The sequence below is a fragment of the Rutidosis leptorrhynchoides genome, chromosome 5 (assembly GCF_046630445.1).
Source record: "Rutidosis leptorrhynchoides isolate AG116_Rl617_1_P2 chromosome 5, CSIRO_AGI_Rlap_v1, whole genome shotgun sequence".
Classification (NCBI taxonomy): domain Eukaryota; kingdom Viridiplantae; phylum Streptophyta; class Magnoliopsida; order Asterales; family Asteraceae; genus Rutidosis; species Rutidosis leptorrhynchoides.
Window position 1 is genome coordinate 65,914,110 of NC_092337.1, and position 16,868 is coordinate 65,930,977.

Here is a 16,868-nt window from a genome sequence, read left to right on the forward strand (position 1 = left end):
GGAATTGAAAAGTCATTTTTGCTAATAAATGCCAAAGAGTCTGACACGGATACGTGTTAAACTATGACTTTAGTTTCGAGAGTTTTTCAGGTGTATACTGTGGGTAACATGTGGTTAGATCATCATCTCGATTGTTCATTATTTGAAGCGTCTTCAGGAATTTCGAAGGGTTTGGACACAGATTGTAATCGTTAATATACCTATGATGTTCTAACACAGTTTTGAAGTCAAAGTATAGCTTTGAAAGATGTAAGGATTTAAGAGTGATGATTTTTGGCTATATCTCGAATTAAATTTTGCGATTTCAAAATCAGAATATGTAATTGAATTTGAATGAGTATGGTTATTTTGATTTCTATAAAAGAATGTATATTGTTGTGAAAGTAGGGAGTATAATGGATGATTTGCTGAATCAGATTCGAAGAATGTAATATATTAATTGTGAATTTATATATCTCTCGGGTATTACCTACCCGTTAAAAAAAAATTGTCACAATTAATATTTTGTACAAAAGAATTTTATTACAGTCTTTATGGAAATATATGTGTATACTTTTTCAGATGTAATATTGATTTAATGAGTTAATATTAAATTAAACTCACTTAATTTATGGTTAAGGCTAGGATAGATAATTTCTAAACTTTAGAAATTACATAATCGTCATAGAATGTTTTCCCAATGAAGTTATGAATCAATACTTTATCGTTGTGGTATTCCTTAGTATCTACAGGGCGTATGACGTCGATGCTCATGGGACAGATTGTGAAGTTGAGGTTTGCGATGCGGTTGTTGTTGGTGGTGGTAATGGTACTGTTGATGTTGTTGATGGTGGTACTGGTTATGTTGTTGGTGCTGCTGCTGGTGTTTGTAACCTTTGCACCATATTCTCCAAAGCCACTACCCGAGCGCGAAACTCGTTGACTTCTTCTATTACACCGGGGTGATTGTCGGTTCGGACGTGCGGATAAATAAGATCTAGAATTTGGTGTAGTATATAATCATGACGAGATACTCTGGAAATGAGAGAGAAAATGGTGTTTCGAATAGGTTCGCCGGTAAGTGCTTCAGGTTCTTCGCCAAGAGGGCAATGTGGTGGATGGAAGGGATCACCTTCTTCTTGTCTCCAATGATTAAGGAGGCTACGAACCCATCCCCAATTCATCCAGAATAGATGATGACTAATTGGTTGATCCATTCCGGTCACACTGCTTTCGGAACTTGAGTGGGATTCCATTTCGGAATCCGAGGGACTTGAACTAATGACGAATTCCATTTCGTACGATTGAATAAAGAATTTTTCGATATGAAATGATTTTCCGGCTATCAGGTGGTATTCTAATTATATAGAGCAAAAGATTTCGTAGATTACGGAGGAATTTACGGAATATGTCAGGCAAAGTTTACAGTAACAGATACGCTAAGATATGAATTAGCAGATACGCTAAGATATAAATTTTGTCTATACACTATTCATGTAATCAATGCAATAAGATGTGTCTAGACTAAGAATGATAAGCAGATAATTTCCGACAAAAATGATGAGCAAAACTTTTGACATGCAGACACGGTCGAAGTCCAGACTCACTAATGCATCCTAACGACTATCAGTTAGACACACTAATGCAGACCTGGTTCGCTAAGACCACCGCTCTGATACCAACTGAAAGGACCCGTTCATATACATTATAAACGATTCACAATAGTTGATTACATCGCGAGGTATTTGACCTCTATATGATACGTTTTACAAACATTGCATTCGTTTTTAAAAGACAAACTTTCTTTACATCAAAAATTGACGGCATGCATACCATTTCATATTACATCCAACTATAATTGACTTAATATTAATCTTGATGAACTCAATGACTCGAATGCAACGTCTTTCAAAGTATGCCATGAATGACTCCAAGTAATATCCTTAAAATGAGCTAATGCACAGCGAAAGATTTCTTTAATACCTGAGAATAAACATGCTTTAAAGTGTCAACCAAAAGGTTGGTGAGTTCATAGGTTTATCATAACAATCATTTCAATATATTAATAGACCACAAGATTTCCGTTTATAAATATATGTACACTCGCAAGTGTATAAAAGTATTCTATAAGTTGTAGGCACCCGGTAACAAGCCTTAACGTTCATGTTTTACCCTCTGAAGTACACCAGATCAGGTGTGTTTAAAATAACCTCGAAGTACTAAAGCATCCCATAGTCAGGATGGGGTTTGTTAGGCCCAATAGATCTATCTTTAGGATTCGCGCCTACCGTACATAGACAAGTAGTTTAATGTTACCAAGCTAAGGGTATATTTCTGGTTTAAACCCACGTAGAATTAGTTTTAGTACTTGTGCCTATTTCGTAAAATATTTATAAAAACAGCGCATGTATTCTCAGTCCCAAAAATATATATAAAAGGGATCAAATGAAACTCACCATACTGTATTTCGTAGTAAAAATACATATAACGTCATTTAATAAGTGCAAGGTTGGCCTCGGATTCACGAACCTATATTAATTATATATATTTATATGTTGGTCAATATTTGTCTAACAATTTTTGGTCAAGTCATAGTGTACCACAATCCTAATGCTCGAGACTAATATGCAAAAGTCAACAAAAGTCAACTTGACCCAAAATGACTTCTAAAATTTATACGTGTTTATTATATAACTTAACTATAGTCGTTTTATATATTTAAATATATTTATTAGATTTTATAATAATAAAAGTCATTTATTAATAAAAATTTATATTAACGTTTATATATGATAGAATATACTTTTATATATCTTAAGTAGTAAAATTTATAAAGTTCACTTAATATCGTAAAACTATAGTGGTAAGTATTATTAATGTAATTATATTACGCGTGGTGAAAAATATCTTTATATCCCCTATTTATTTGATAAAATAATATTGATCATAATAATAATAAGTAAAAGTTGTATTATTTTGTAATAATAATTATTATTATTCTATAAAAAAATAACAATATTTATATTTACTAAAAATGGTATTATGATAAAATGATAATACTAATATAATAGTAATAATGATATTTTATAATAACAATGATATTTCTATTAAAATAATAACGACGATAGTAATAATAATCATTTTAACAATAATACTAAAATTCAGTTGACTATAACTTCTAATCCGTTCATCGAAACCATTCGATATCTAAATGAAAAGTTCTTAATTTTTCACTAGCTTTCCAATGATATGCATATCATATACCCTATCTCAGTAGCATATGTATCTAATTCAGGATTCAACAAACCTATCTAAGGACAATATCGAATGTACAAGCATGCATAATCCTATATACTCGAGCACTAGTCAGGGATACACTATTGATATATAAAAGTGAAGTTATGAGTGCTCACGTATCAATATTGAGATTCAATATTACAGGAAAGTACGTAGACGCAACGGAGATGATAAACTCTAGATTGACCTCACGAGCATACCCATGAACCATACCCATCACCTCCATAGCTATAACCCATAATTTCCTTAGCTTCGACTCATTAAAAAAAAACTATTTTGAAATCACTCGGACAGCACTCCGTCGTAATATTTTATGTATACTAATAATATCTTGAAATAATACAAAGAAAATATATATATGTAATTCGATTGAGAGAGTTTAGAGAAATATATTTTCAAGTTTCTATGAAATAATGAAACCTATTGAATTCTATTTATAACAGATTTTTGAATTATTAAAGTGAATTATTAAAGTATGAATTATTAAAGTGAATTATTAAAGTATGAATTATTAAAGTGAATTATTAAAGTATGAATTATTAAAGTGAATTATTAAAGTATGAATTATTAAAGTATGAATTATTAAAGTTAAAGTAAAGTAAAAGTAAAGTAAAGGTAAAGTTAAAGTATAGTAAAAGTATAAAAAACTATGTATGTATAATACGCGTATAAATATATATAATATTAATTTAAATCGTTATATATATTTAATAAAATAAAATATAAATATCTTTATCTTTATCATACTGGTTAAGTAATGAGTTGTCAAAAGTGGTTCTAGATATTTATAAAAGATATATATGTTTTAATAATAAAGTTCTTTTTAAACTGAAAACGTTTTTTGTACTTTTGAAACTAAATTAATAGAATATTATGGAAACCAATTCTCCACTAACTTTTGTCTAACTTTCGTAAATGATACTTTTTGTTTTTATTTATAAATAGCTTTACAAATTATTCTGAATATCGTTAAGAGGAATAGATTTTCTCAAATCATAGTGGACCTCTCAACAGAGACTTGTAATCATAATTCAATGTTTCTGATAATTCAATCATTTAATATTTTTTTTCGTCGAAAATCATATTGAAACAAATATGTTCGTGTAAAGTATTATACGTTTAATACTTTATTAATATTCTCAAGTTATAATATATATATATACATATACATATCAATTTATATATAACGGTTCGTGAATCGTCGGAATTTGGTCGAGGTTATAATGAATGTATGAACACAGTTTAAAATTCTTGAGATTTAACTTAACAAACTTTGCTTATCGTGTCGGAATAATATAAAGATTAAAGTTTAAATTTGGTCAGAAATTTCCGGGTCGTCACAAGTAAGTTCAGCGAAAACACGTAAACTAGCAAGTTGTAGATTAGTCCTATTAGTGAATCCTACTCGGGTCGGTCTTAGACTCACTAATGCAACCTAATTCCCTACAACCAATGTTCTGATACCAAATGTGATGTCCCATACAAAACGATCGTGTACGAATCATCAACAACATGATTATTACAAGGTTAAGTACTATATGCGATTTCAAAAAGAGTTTGCATTCATAAATAAAGTGATGTCTAAACCAACATCGAATGTTTTACAATCCAAAAGCATGCTTCACTAAGTAAGTGTATGTGACCACAATGGTCGTTACAAGTCATAGTTCAAAAGTACTAAAGTTTGAATGCAAGGTAAAGTAGTTCATGCGATGACAACTCTAAGCAGCGGGTGTCTACAGCACGACTAGTACACAGCGGAAGCTAACCTCAAGCACCTGAAAAAAACATGCTTAAAAACGTCAACACAAAGGTTGGTGAGCTATAGTTTAAGTATAACAGTAAGTAAGGTAGGCCACGAGATTTCAGTGCTACAAAGAGCGTTTCAAAACAGTATGATAAAGTATATGTTAACCGTGGGCACTTGGTAACTAACTTAACGTTTATACCCCCTGAAAGTACACTTGGCAAGTGCGTATGTTTACGAAGTATTAAACACTCGTTGAGTGCTAGCGCGACAAGCCCGAGTGGGGATGTCAAACCCTATGGATCCATATCTAAGATTCGCGTTCACGGTTCAAAAACCAATGATTAAACGTTACCGAGCTAAAGGGAATGTTTATGCTGTTGTATAACCTACACATATATAAGTTTAAGTACACGTGCCTAGTATGTAGAACATAAAATCCGCATGTATTCTCAGTTCCCAAAATAAGTTAAAGTAAAAAGGGAATGCTATAACTCACAATGATAATGTAGTCGTAAAGTCGAGTCGGGAAAAGTGTTCAAGTAATCGGTCCGAAAGTCCTCAACCTAAGTCAAATAGTACTAAGTCAGTAAATCGTCCGAATAGGTTTAAAAGTATGTAAATAAGGTCTTAAGGGTCATCATCATTCATCATCAAACAAAAGGCGTAAAGTAAGTTTCGTTTACGAAAGTAGTTTAAAACAAAGGCTGAGTTTGGTCAGTCACCACGGCCTCTACCCTTACTGAAATAAGGTGAGACCAGTGGCTGTGGCTCCGTATATGAGTCCTTTAAGTGTGGTAAAATTTACAGAAGCAAACTCGTCTTCATTTGACCGTGGTGACGGTCTAAGTACGAGTAGGTCAGAAATTTCTGCACAACGTTAAAGGACATAGTGACGATCGGAGGGCCATAAATCCTAAACCGTAACTCGGATTAAGTCGAGTCCTATATGAAAAGTTATCTACTCGTAAATATATATTTGAAAATCAAGGTTACAGCAGCCCAGGTTTACTGGTTTGTTACAGAAACAGCAAAACATTAGGCTGTAAACAGAAACAGAAAGATAAATGGGTTCCGGTGGGTTTTGGTGCTTGATGTTCATCATGGTTCTCGTCCTTGATGCATATAGATTCAAGTGTACAACTCATTGATGTGTTTACATCATCTTTACCATGGTTTGACCATCATAACCCAAGTGTAAGTCTAAGACATGAAGCACAACTCACTTAAGTGTTGCAAGTGTTTTGATGAACCAAAGTTACATCAAAGTCTTAGATCTAACACATACATGAACTTTAAGACTAATAATAAGTTACAAACTTGAAAGTGAACTTATGAAATCAAGATCTTAAGTTGTAGAACATAGTTCTTAGTTTGATCTTAAAGATCCAAGACTCAAAAGTCTAGATCTAACATAAGTGTACAAAGTTATATTTAAAGAAAAATTATTTGTTTGTTCTTGAACTTTCAAAGTTAACCTTTAGTTCCAAGAGATATGAGATCAAGAATAACTTGTAGTACTTGACCAACAACAACCAAAATCATAAAATTAGAGTGCAAGTAAAACTAAATAAACAAGTAAATAAGTTCATGGGTTTCATACTTTAAAGATTCAAACCAAAATTTGATCTTTAAGAATGTAAACTTTAAAGTTTACAAACATGATTCACAAGTATGATTTGCAACACATGAACTCTAAATTTTTTTGAAACATTAAAAGTAGAATCATAAACTAGTAAGTTTATATTCTTGTTGTTCTTGTTATAACAAGATAAAATGAAGAATCAAACTAGAAAGTTTGGTTCTTGGAAACTAGTAAGTAAAGTAACTACAAATACATGTAACTAAATAATAATCAAGAACAAGTAGCAAACAACAAATGATGATGATGATTTGCATGTATGTATTCGGTTTCTAGGAGGAAAAGGAAGGAGAAAGAAAGCTTGTAACTTACAAGAATGAAGAGAAAGTTGAGAGGAAAAAGTTAAAAGGAAAATGTAAATAAGAATGTGTGTGAAAATGAATGATGAATACTAGTGAATGAAGTAAGTAAAAAAAATAATTTGAACTCCTCCTTGATGTTCAAAACCGACGGCCAAAGTGTGGGGGAGGGAAGAGGCCAAAATCCACTAGTCTCATGTATGTAAAGCTCATAAAAGGTGGTTAATGGAGTTGATTTCATGGGGATTGTGTGCAAACAAGATTCCAAGTATTCTAACTACTAGTTCACATTTAATTTGGTACTTACACATGAAAGAGTGGGCTAACTAAGTCCATTTAAAAGGTAGGGTGGGCTTGGAAGCCCAATATCATGAGTCCATTTACTTTAAACAAGCCCAAGTTCCATTAATTAACAATTAAATCCAATTAAAGCCCAAGTAACTAACTAATCACCATAGTTAATTAAAATGATTAATAAAATTAATCATGAATGTAAATAATACTTAAAAATATTATTTGTGTAAGTTTCGGGTGTCACAAAGACGTTTCGGGCAATTAAAGTCAAGTTCGGGCAATCATGGCAACATGTAAATGTAATAACATACATTCGTTTTATCACACGTATTAATAATAATAATTATTAATAAATAAATGTTGGAAATTCCAGGGTCGTTACATCAGGTCTTGTACAAACCATGGCATACATAATACTACCCACGGCCGATGCATATGGAACCTTTTCCATATCCGTTTTATCTTTTACCGTCTTTGGTGATTGACTTTTTGATAACTTAATCGTGCTACCCAAAGGCATAGAACGAGCCTTTGAATTCTCCATATTAAACCTCTCTACTACTTTCTCAATATATTTGGATTGAGACAAGTATAGAGTACCTTTCACACGATCATACACAATACTCATGCCAAGTATTTGCCTAGCACCACCAAGATCTTTCATCTCGAACTCATGGGAAAGTAATCCCTTTAACTTGTTAATCTCGAACATGTTGGAACCTGCAAGTAACATGTCATCAACATACAACAATAAGATTATGTAAGAAGACTTGAATTTCTTCAAGTAGCAACAGTGATCTACTTCACATCTTAAGAAACCAATCTTCTTCATAAACTCGTCAAACTTCAAGTACCATTGTCGAGGTACTTGCTTCAATCCATACAAACTTTTCTTTAGCTTACAAACCCACTTCTCTTTACCCTTTAACTCAAAGCCCTCGGGTTGCCTCATATAGATCTTTTCATCAAGGTTACCATGTAAGAATGCGGTCTTCACATCTAGTTACTCTAGATGTAAGTCCTCAGATGCAACCATAGAAAGTACCAAACGAATAGTAGTCATCTTCACCACCGGTGAAAATATCTCTTGGTAGTCAACTCCTTTCTTTTGTTGAAAGCCTTTAACCACCAAACGAGCCTTGTACCTTTTCTTGCCATCCAACTCATTCTTGATTCGATACACCCATTTACTTTGCAACGCCCTTTTATCATGAGGTAACTTCACTAGTGACCAAGTTTTATTCTTCTCAAGTGACCCCATCTCTTCTTTCATGGCAAGCTCCCATTGTATGGATTCTTTTGTCTTCCTTGCCTTAAAGTAACTTTCGGGTTCACCATTCTCGGTATAGAGCAAGTAGTTTGCTGATGGAGAATACCTAGGATTAGGTTTGGGCACTCTAGTCGAGCATCTTAGTGTAGAAACAACCGAAATGGTTGGATCGGTTTCATTTGTGTCCTCCTCATCACTAGAATTCGCACTATGTTTGGAATCATCACCGCTATCCGAATCATTTTCATCATTAGGATTTTCTGACGCCTCACTGTTAATTGGCAATTCATTGTTACCCGTACTCCCACTAGAACCTGCAAGATCATCAATAGAAATATCGTCAAAAGTAACATGACCCGGTTTAGGACTCCCCGTTTTCGGTTTGCCATAAACCGAATCTTCATCAAAGGTAACATCACGAGAACGATTCACTTTTCTAGCCTCGTTATCCCAACAACGATAACCCATTTCATCCGACCCGTAACCTATGAAAGTACACTTCTTTGACTTAGCTTCAAGCTTGTCTCTATCCGCATCTTTGGTCTTCACATAAGCATTACACCCAAAGATCCTAAGGTGATTATAACTCACCTTCTTACCTTACCATTCTTCCTCAGGAATTCGGAAACCCAACGGTGTTGAGGGTCCCCTATTTATCAAATAAGCCACCGTGTTAACCGTATCTGCCCAAAACATCTTAGGCAAACCGGCATGTAGTCTCATACTCTTAGCCCTTTCATTTAACGTACGATTCATACGTTCAGCGACCCCCATTGTGTTGCGGTGTCTCCGGTACCGTTTTAAACATTCTAATACCGAGCTTTGCACAATGGTCTTTAAACTCAAGACTACCATATTCCCCTCCATTATCCGACTTCAAGCACTTGACTTTCAAATTAGTCTCATTTTCTACCATAGCTTTCCACTTCACAAATGTATTAAATACATCAGATTTAGCTTTAAGAAAATAAACCCATACCTTTCGAGTGGAGTCGTCAATGAAGGTGACATAATAGCGAGAACCTCCATGTGATTCTACATTGGTTGGACCAAACACATCCGTATGAACGAGCTCCAATTTCTCCAACTTAGGTGCATTCCCTGATTTTCCAAAAGTCACCTTCTTTTGCTTCCCATATACACATGGTTCGCAAAACCCAAGTTCTACCTTTTTCAAATCCGGAATTCTCCCACTCGAAACAAGCATCTTCATACCCTTCTCACTCATATGCCCGAGTCTTCGGTGCCATAGAGTTGATTCGGACTCAACATTAACTGTAGCAACCACCGTGTCTTCATCAAACACTTCAACCATATAAAGAGTTCCCCTTTTATGTCCACGAGCCACTACACAACTACCCTTAACCACCTTCCATTGGCGGTTTTCAAAAGTAACCGCGTTACCTTCATCATCTAATTGACCAACCGAAATAAGTTTTCTTTTTAATTTAGGAATGTACCTTACGTTTTTCAAGGTCCAATTAGAGCCAAGAGTAGTCTTCAATGCAACATCTCCAATGCCCTCTATATTGAGTTGTTTATCGTCCGCCAATCTAACCTTGCCTTGATATGAACAGAAATTCTTCATCATGCTTTTGACATGAGTAGCATGAAACGAAGCTCCCGAATCCAAAATCCAAGACTCAATAGAATTTTCAACACTACATAAAAGTGCATCATCACTTTCTTCCGCGGTCAAGTTTACACCTTTCGCCAGACCATTTATACAATTCCTTTGAAAGTGTCCTTTTTGATTGCAACCCCAACAAACAGCTTCACTTCTATCTTTCGATGGATACCTCTTCTTAGACTTCTTTCTACCCTTCTTCTCACCACGATCAAATTTCCTACCACGGTTGTCGGTACTTAACAAAGAACCGGATGTCGATTCCCCCGAGTTTCTCCTACGAGTATCTTCACCACGAATCAAATCCTTTATTCCTTCAAACGATAGCTTAGTAGTTCTTGTAGAGCTACTAACTGCGGTAACCGTACCCGACCAACTTTCCGGTAATGATGAAAGCAAGATTAGTGCTTTTAGTTCATCATCAAACTTAATCTATACCGATTCAAGCCTTGAAAAGATATTATTAAATTCATTGATATGATCCGTTGCACTCGTACCTTCCTTCATCTTTGTATTGAACAATTGACGCATGAGAAATACCTTATTAGAAGCGGTAGATTTCTCATACATGTTAGAGAGTGCTTTCAAGCAAGCAAACGTCGTCTTCTCATTCACAACGTTGTATGCAACGTTCTTAGCAAGTGAAAGACGAATAGCGTCCAAAGCTTGACAATCCAAAAGCGTCCAATCAGCATCGTTTATGCTTTCAGGCTTGGTCTCTAACAAGGGTTGGTGTAGCTTCTTTTGATACAAGTAATCTTCAATTTGCATCTTCCAAAAGCCAAAGTCTCTCCCATCGAATCGGTCGATTCTAAACTTCCCGTCTTCCGCCATCGTTTCCTTAACAAAACCTTTTGCTCTGATACCAGTTGTAAGGATATTAGGACCCAAAACAACGCAAGTGATTCAACAAGATCACTCACCGGTAGTAATTCTACAAGATTACTAACCCACTTAATGATTGAAAGATTACAAATGCAAGAAATGTAAATCGACACAAGAGATAACATGGTTATATGCAATCCTTGTGATTGCTTTAGTCCACAGATCAACTAGAGAATGTATTTACTGAATATTTGTGGTATATTTACAATGAGTTACAAGAGAGTCTATTTATAGAATGATTTAAGGAGTAAGCTAAAAACAATTCCTTGAAGCTTCATGTGAGTTTCCTGACAGCTTCATGGAAGCTACATGTGAGTTTCCTGACAGCTTCGTGGAAGCTACATGTGAATTTCCTCACAACTTCGTGGAAGCTTCGTGTGAGTTTCCTGGAATCTTCCCTCTAATTGTTCAAAGTTCTCCATATCTCCAACAGATCATGAGTCAGCAGATCCTCCACAGTCACTTTTTCCATCACCGTACCAATTAGATTACCAAAATAGTCATCGGGTAAAGGTGGGTCCATTTTACATCTGTTATTAACAACAAGTCTACACACGGTTTCATTGTTTCCTCCTTGTCGTCTCACATGTGTAACACACCTCCATATAAGTGCGGACACCGCTTGTAAACTTGAAATTTCATTCATATTGGATTCAATATTTGCTTTTTCTTTCAGTCTTGAAACCGAACCCGATGAAAAATTAAAGAATCTTTCTTTAACTTGTGAACAATGTTTGGAACGTTCGATGAACTGATCATCATTTGTATACGAAATACTTGTAATCGGGTAGGATCCTTCATGGACCCTTTGTTTGTTTACCGGAGGACGCGATATAAAACAACCATCTTGATCTTTAGATCTAAATATTTCACTCCAAGTAGCCATGAAATGCCAAAAAGACGTACCGTCTGCTACCAAATGGTTAACTAAGCCACCGATGAATATTCCATCGGTCAGCTCAGTTACCTGAATTGACAACAAAGGTAACGTATGACCATCGTGGTTTATAGCGTCATTAAGATCGAAAAACGAATGAACAAGTAAAGGTACTTCCGCAGGGTTAAGTACATCGGATAAATTAGCGTCTGCTATGGTGTATACAAACTTGACCCCGGGGCTATTTTCGGGGTCTATGTAGATGACAGAAGATGGTGGAATTTGTTGTTTTAGAGTGGCTAAACGGGCTGCGAGTGGATAAAAATGAGTGAGGGTCGCGGATAGGGTGTGCTGAAGTTTGTCCAAGAAATCGGTTATCGAAAAATGTAGATTTTCGGATGGTGATGGTTTAGAGAAAAGAAGACCTTTCTGGCTGTAGTTGATGTTGAGGTAAGCGAGCTCAAAGGGTGCGAAGTAGATTATTGGTTTGTTTGCATCTGGTGAAAGATCGTGTAATGGTTTCACTAAGCATTCTGATATAAGGTTTACCGACGGCGAAGTCATCGGAGAAGAATTTAGGAAGTTATAATTTGACTAAAGAACTGTATGGCTTTAGTTGCTCAACATCGCAATCATATATGACTTGTTAAGTCTAATATGTTCAACGTTACAAGAATAAAATACTCCTAATAATGTATGGAGTACTATGGAGTACGATATATATACATCTTAAAATTGGGGAAGTCATATTCGTTTAGACGTATGGCTAGGGCCGTCCGAATATTTTATCATTCGATGGTGCTATTAGTGATGCAGATGCTAGGATTCATCATTCATGTATCAACAAAATAAGTGATTTAAACCAATTACTAACCCACAAACGATAAAAGAATTAGGTAAATCATAAAAATGATAAAAGTAAACAATAACGACAAAAGAATTTAACGTGGTTATATTCCAACTTCAAACACAAACTTAGTACATGAGCGCAAACCAGAGATTTTTTACTATTAATTTCGTGCACACAATTATAGGTTTCATGGGGTTACATATTAGTGGAAAACAAATTAGAATCACAAAAGGAATCCTAGTTGCATTCCAACTTCATGCGTCTAGCACTTTTTAACAATCGTAGTCTCTATCATCACAATCGCGAGGCTTGTCACGTCATAACTCCAATTCACTAGCTGCATCTTTGCGACTATAGTTGCACCCCTCGAGGTTGCGAGCCTTGACCAGTTTCGGATTCTTCTTCTTGTTTAACTTGACTTCGCACTCCAACAATCTTTCACTCTAAGAAGACTTTAAACAACCCATACCGATCTTCAATCAAAAATCCATCTCAACTGTTAATTATGTTTATACAATCCATAATAACCCCGAATTATCTGATTAACAACTCCTTTTGATACCGCCGGATGAGACACCCGAATCACGATGCACTTCCATCGCTATGCTACAATGGAATGAAGTATTTCGACAAAAAAACAATGTTGGCCGATGATTCAATCTCTTAGTTACTAGCATGGGTCATCTCGGTTTCTTCGCCACCAACATCTTAAACCAGAAGATACCTTCTTACGCTACAAGACCCATTGAAGTATGTGAAACTTCAATTACAAGATTTAACAGGAAGCAACAATGCTTCACTCATCACTCTAGACACATCCAACCATGTCACTAACATGTCAACGATCATCCATACAGTTTACCCCATCTATCTTTGATATTCCTTCACAACAATCAGAAACCTCCAACAGAGGCCTTCGTAGACTCTTCATCAAGATACCCAGTGAGAACACGGTTATCATCTCAAAATCTACCACATTTTCCAATTTCCCGGTTTCACGATGGTACACTGACCTCCACATAGCTATGAATTTCACAAACCCCATCTTATTACCTAAGCACGCTCACACTGTACGAGTAAGATTTAAAATCGCTGCTACTTGAGAATAAACTTAGTTTATACAACCAGTCAATCGCAAATTACTTTTCCATTGAAGAGTAAAATAAGTATTCAAAGCTCTAGTGTTATCCAATGCACTAATCTTGAAAACATTGGTGAACAACGTCGTATAACCATCTCAACAACTCCACTAGTCATCTAACTCCCACTAGCTCGATAACTTTCGTCGGTTACAAAACTCACATTGTGGTCCTGACACCCTCAACAATTCTAGAAAGGTCAAGTTCTGGGACTTACAGGATTATCCGCATGCATATTCCAAGGATCTTGAAATACCCGACTAATTATTTGGTCATCCCTTTTCAACCGCGCAAGTATCCAACTTTCCTAATAACTCCCACTGTCGACTTTTAAACCGATGCGTCTCGTTCATTATAACACCTCCCAAATATGAGTTAAACCACCATACTAAAATCCCTTAACAAACCTAATAGTCTCTAAAAATCCAGCGCGTACCGCCCGAAGTTTCCGAGACAATATCGTCTCATCACTCGCGTCATCAAACCCGGAAAATTTATTCCAAATCTGCAAAAAAAATCGAAAATCGATATATGAATATCCAACGGTCCGATCATCATTAAATTTTTACCTCTCTTAGCTTCATATGTGTAGACCTCTAGTCCAAATTTCAGGTCAACCCAACGGAAGATGAACTGGAAATGATTTTCTCTCACAACTAAGCAATCATATCTCCCAATTGAGTGGTCTGATCACTACCAAATTTTGACCGTTTTTATATTTACATGTTTAAAAGCTATAAATATCAAAGTGATCTAACAATTAACGAGCCCGCTATGTATTTCCTATCACTGCTGCGCCAGAACATCCGAAATCACTGACAATAAAACCTATCGATCCAACCCCTGCTTCGTTACTGCTGCGAACCACCACAATAACCTATTGTAAATCATAGATCAATTTTAATAGATTATCTCATGAGTATATAGACATACCCGAGAGTTCTTCTCGATCTGCTAACTTGTGACGACCCGAAAATTTCTGACCAAATTTAAACTTAATCTTTATATAATTTCGAATTGATAACCAATGAATTTTAATAAATCTTAAACCTCCAGAAAGAGTTTTACACAAACTTTTGGTCACCCTTTTATTCCGACGATTCACGAACGTCATAACTTGATTTAATTGTCTAATTGTTTAATTGTTTAATTATTGTGTATATATATGGATTTATATATATTTAACTTGAAAATATGATAATTAAATATCTCATTAAGTATATTAACAAAGTATTATATATATATATATATATATATATATATATATATATATATATATATATATATATATATATATATATATATATATATATATATATATATATATATATATATTTTCATACTACTAATTTAAAGATTTTTCAAACAATATATATGTTACTATTTAAATGACGTAATTAACTTATGTTAAAATGTATTTACATATAATGTATTACGAGTGTAAATACATCCTTACAAGTATTGAATACACTTTATAATATACCAATACATATAAAGGATAGCTATACTCGTATTTCCGTTCAATTTCCTCAAGAATTCTACTCGCATTCATACGGTATTTTTACCCGTATTATACACAGCTTCTAGAAGTATTTACTATTGGTATATACCAATAGAAATCTGCAATTATTTGTGTAATATGTCATCCATGACCTAATCAATTTAATATGTCATGCATGACTTAATACAATTTAACTTATCTTAGATATTTTCACTAAAAGCCAAAATTATAAGCTTAAAAATAAGGACCATTTTAACTCATTTTTACTCCACATTTTCTTAAACTAAAAATACACACTTGAATGCTCTCATATCATACTTTAATCTCAGAAACTTTCCTCTTCATAATCAAGTTAAAATACTTCTAAAAATCCTTGTTCAATTCCTTGTATAGTTGCTATCTTATTATACTTATAAAACTTGTAAAAAGTAGAACTTGTTTTGGTGAACACCAAGCTTGTTTGAAAAACTAATCTAATCTTTCTAACATAACTCTAATAACACTTATTTATATGTATTATGATGTTATATTAAGTTAATATAAGAAATTATAACTTGTACATATGAAGAACACCTTGAAACTTAACATATATCCTTTAATCTCCATTCGGTAAAAAGCGGGCTGTTTTGGGTTGAGAATTAAAAACCTATCTTAGACTTTGATTTCGAGGCTAAGACTTTGGAAATATGTTAATATATATAAATAAGACTTCCAGTATTTTTTTCATGATTTTAGACAAAGTGAAAGTATTTTATCAAAAATCATATATTGGGTGGATGCCGGGATTTTTTCAAATCTGTCCACCGACACAAAAAGAGGGTAAAGCTCTAAATATTACTACTTGGGATGAACTTTTCGAATTGGTTTTGTAAAATTTACTTCTTAAGAAATCCATAGCAATTTGATTCACTTTAAACGGAGTTGTAATAAATATTTGGCGAGCAAAACAAAATCTGCTAAAATTAACGTTGTATGGACGAAATTTATATTATAAAACTATATTAACCGTATCCTTGTTAACTTTTCCTATATCCTATATATATATTTAGACATGTTATCAGTAGTATAACAAAATATTATAATCTTGGTTAATTATGTGATTGTATATATGTATAATAATATTCTTGGTACGTCCTAACACAATATGTATACAATACGTTTTGATAAATCCTAAGACAATACGTACACAATATGTCTTAGTTAATTCTAAGGCAATACGTATACAATACGTCTCTGGGTTGATGCAAAGACAATACGTATACAATACGTCGTGGGGTAATTCTAAGATTATATATATATACCGATTATTGGACTGTTGGACTTTTCGGACTATTTTGGACTACTAACAAAGGACTACTAACAATGGACTACTAACATAAAATGTTAAAAATTATTATATAAGTATTCTATGAACTTGCTTTATTTTATTCATATGTCGTATTATTATCTGAATCGTTATTA

The 16,868-nt window shown here is 34.1% G+C and overlaps 1 protein-coding gene across 1 annotated transcript in view; it reads right to left on the minus strand.

Moving 5' to 3' along the window:
* The window catches only part of LOC139850729 (uncharacterized acetyltransferase At3g50280-like), a 40,892-nt gene extending 28,411 nt beyond the window's left edge, over nt 1–12,481 (minus strand). Inside the window, exon 1 of the mRNA XM_071840282.1 lies at nt 11,479–12,481. Coding sequence (XP_071696383.1) covers nt 11,479–12,481 — 1,003 coding nt within the window. The remainder of the gene's footprint in view (nt 1–11,478) is intronic.
* Between the last annotated feature and the right edge of the window lie 4,387 nt (nt 12,482–16,868).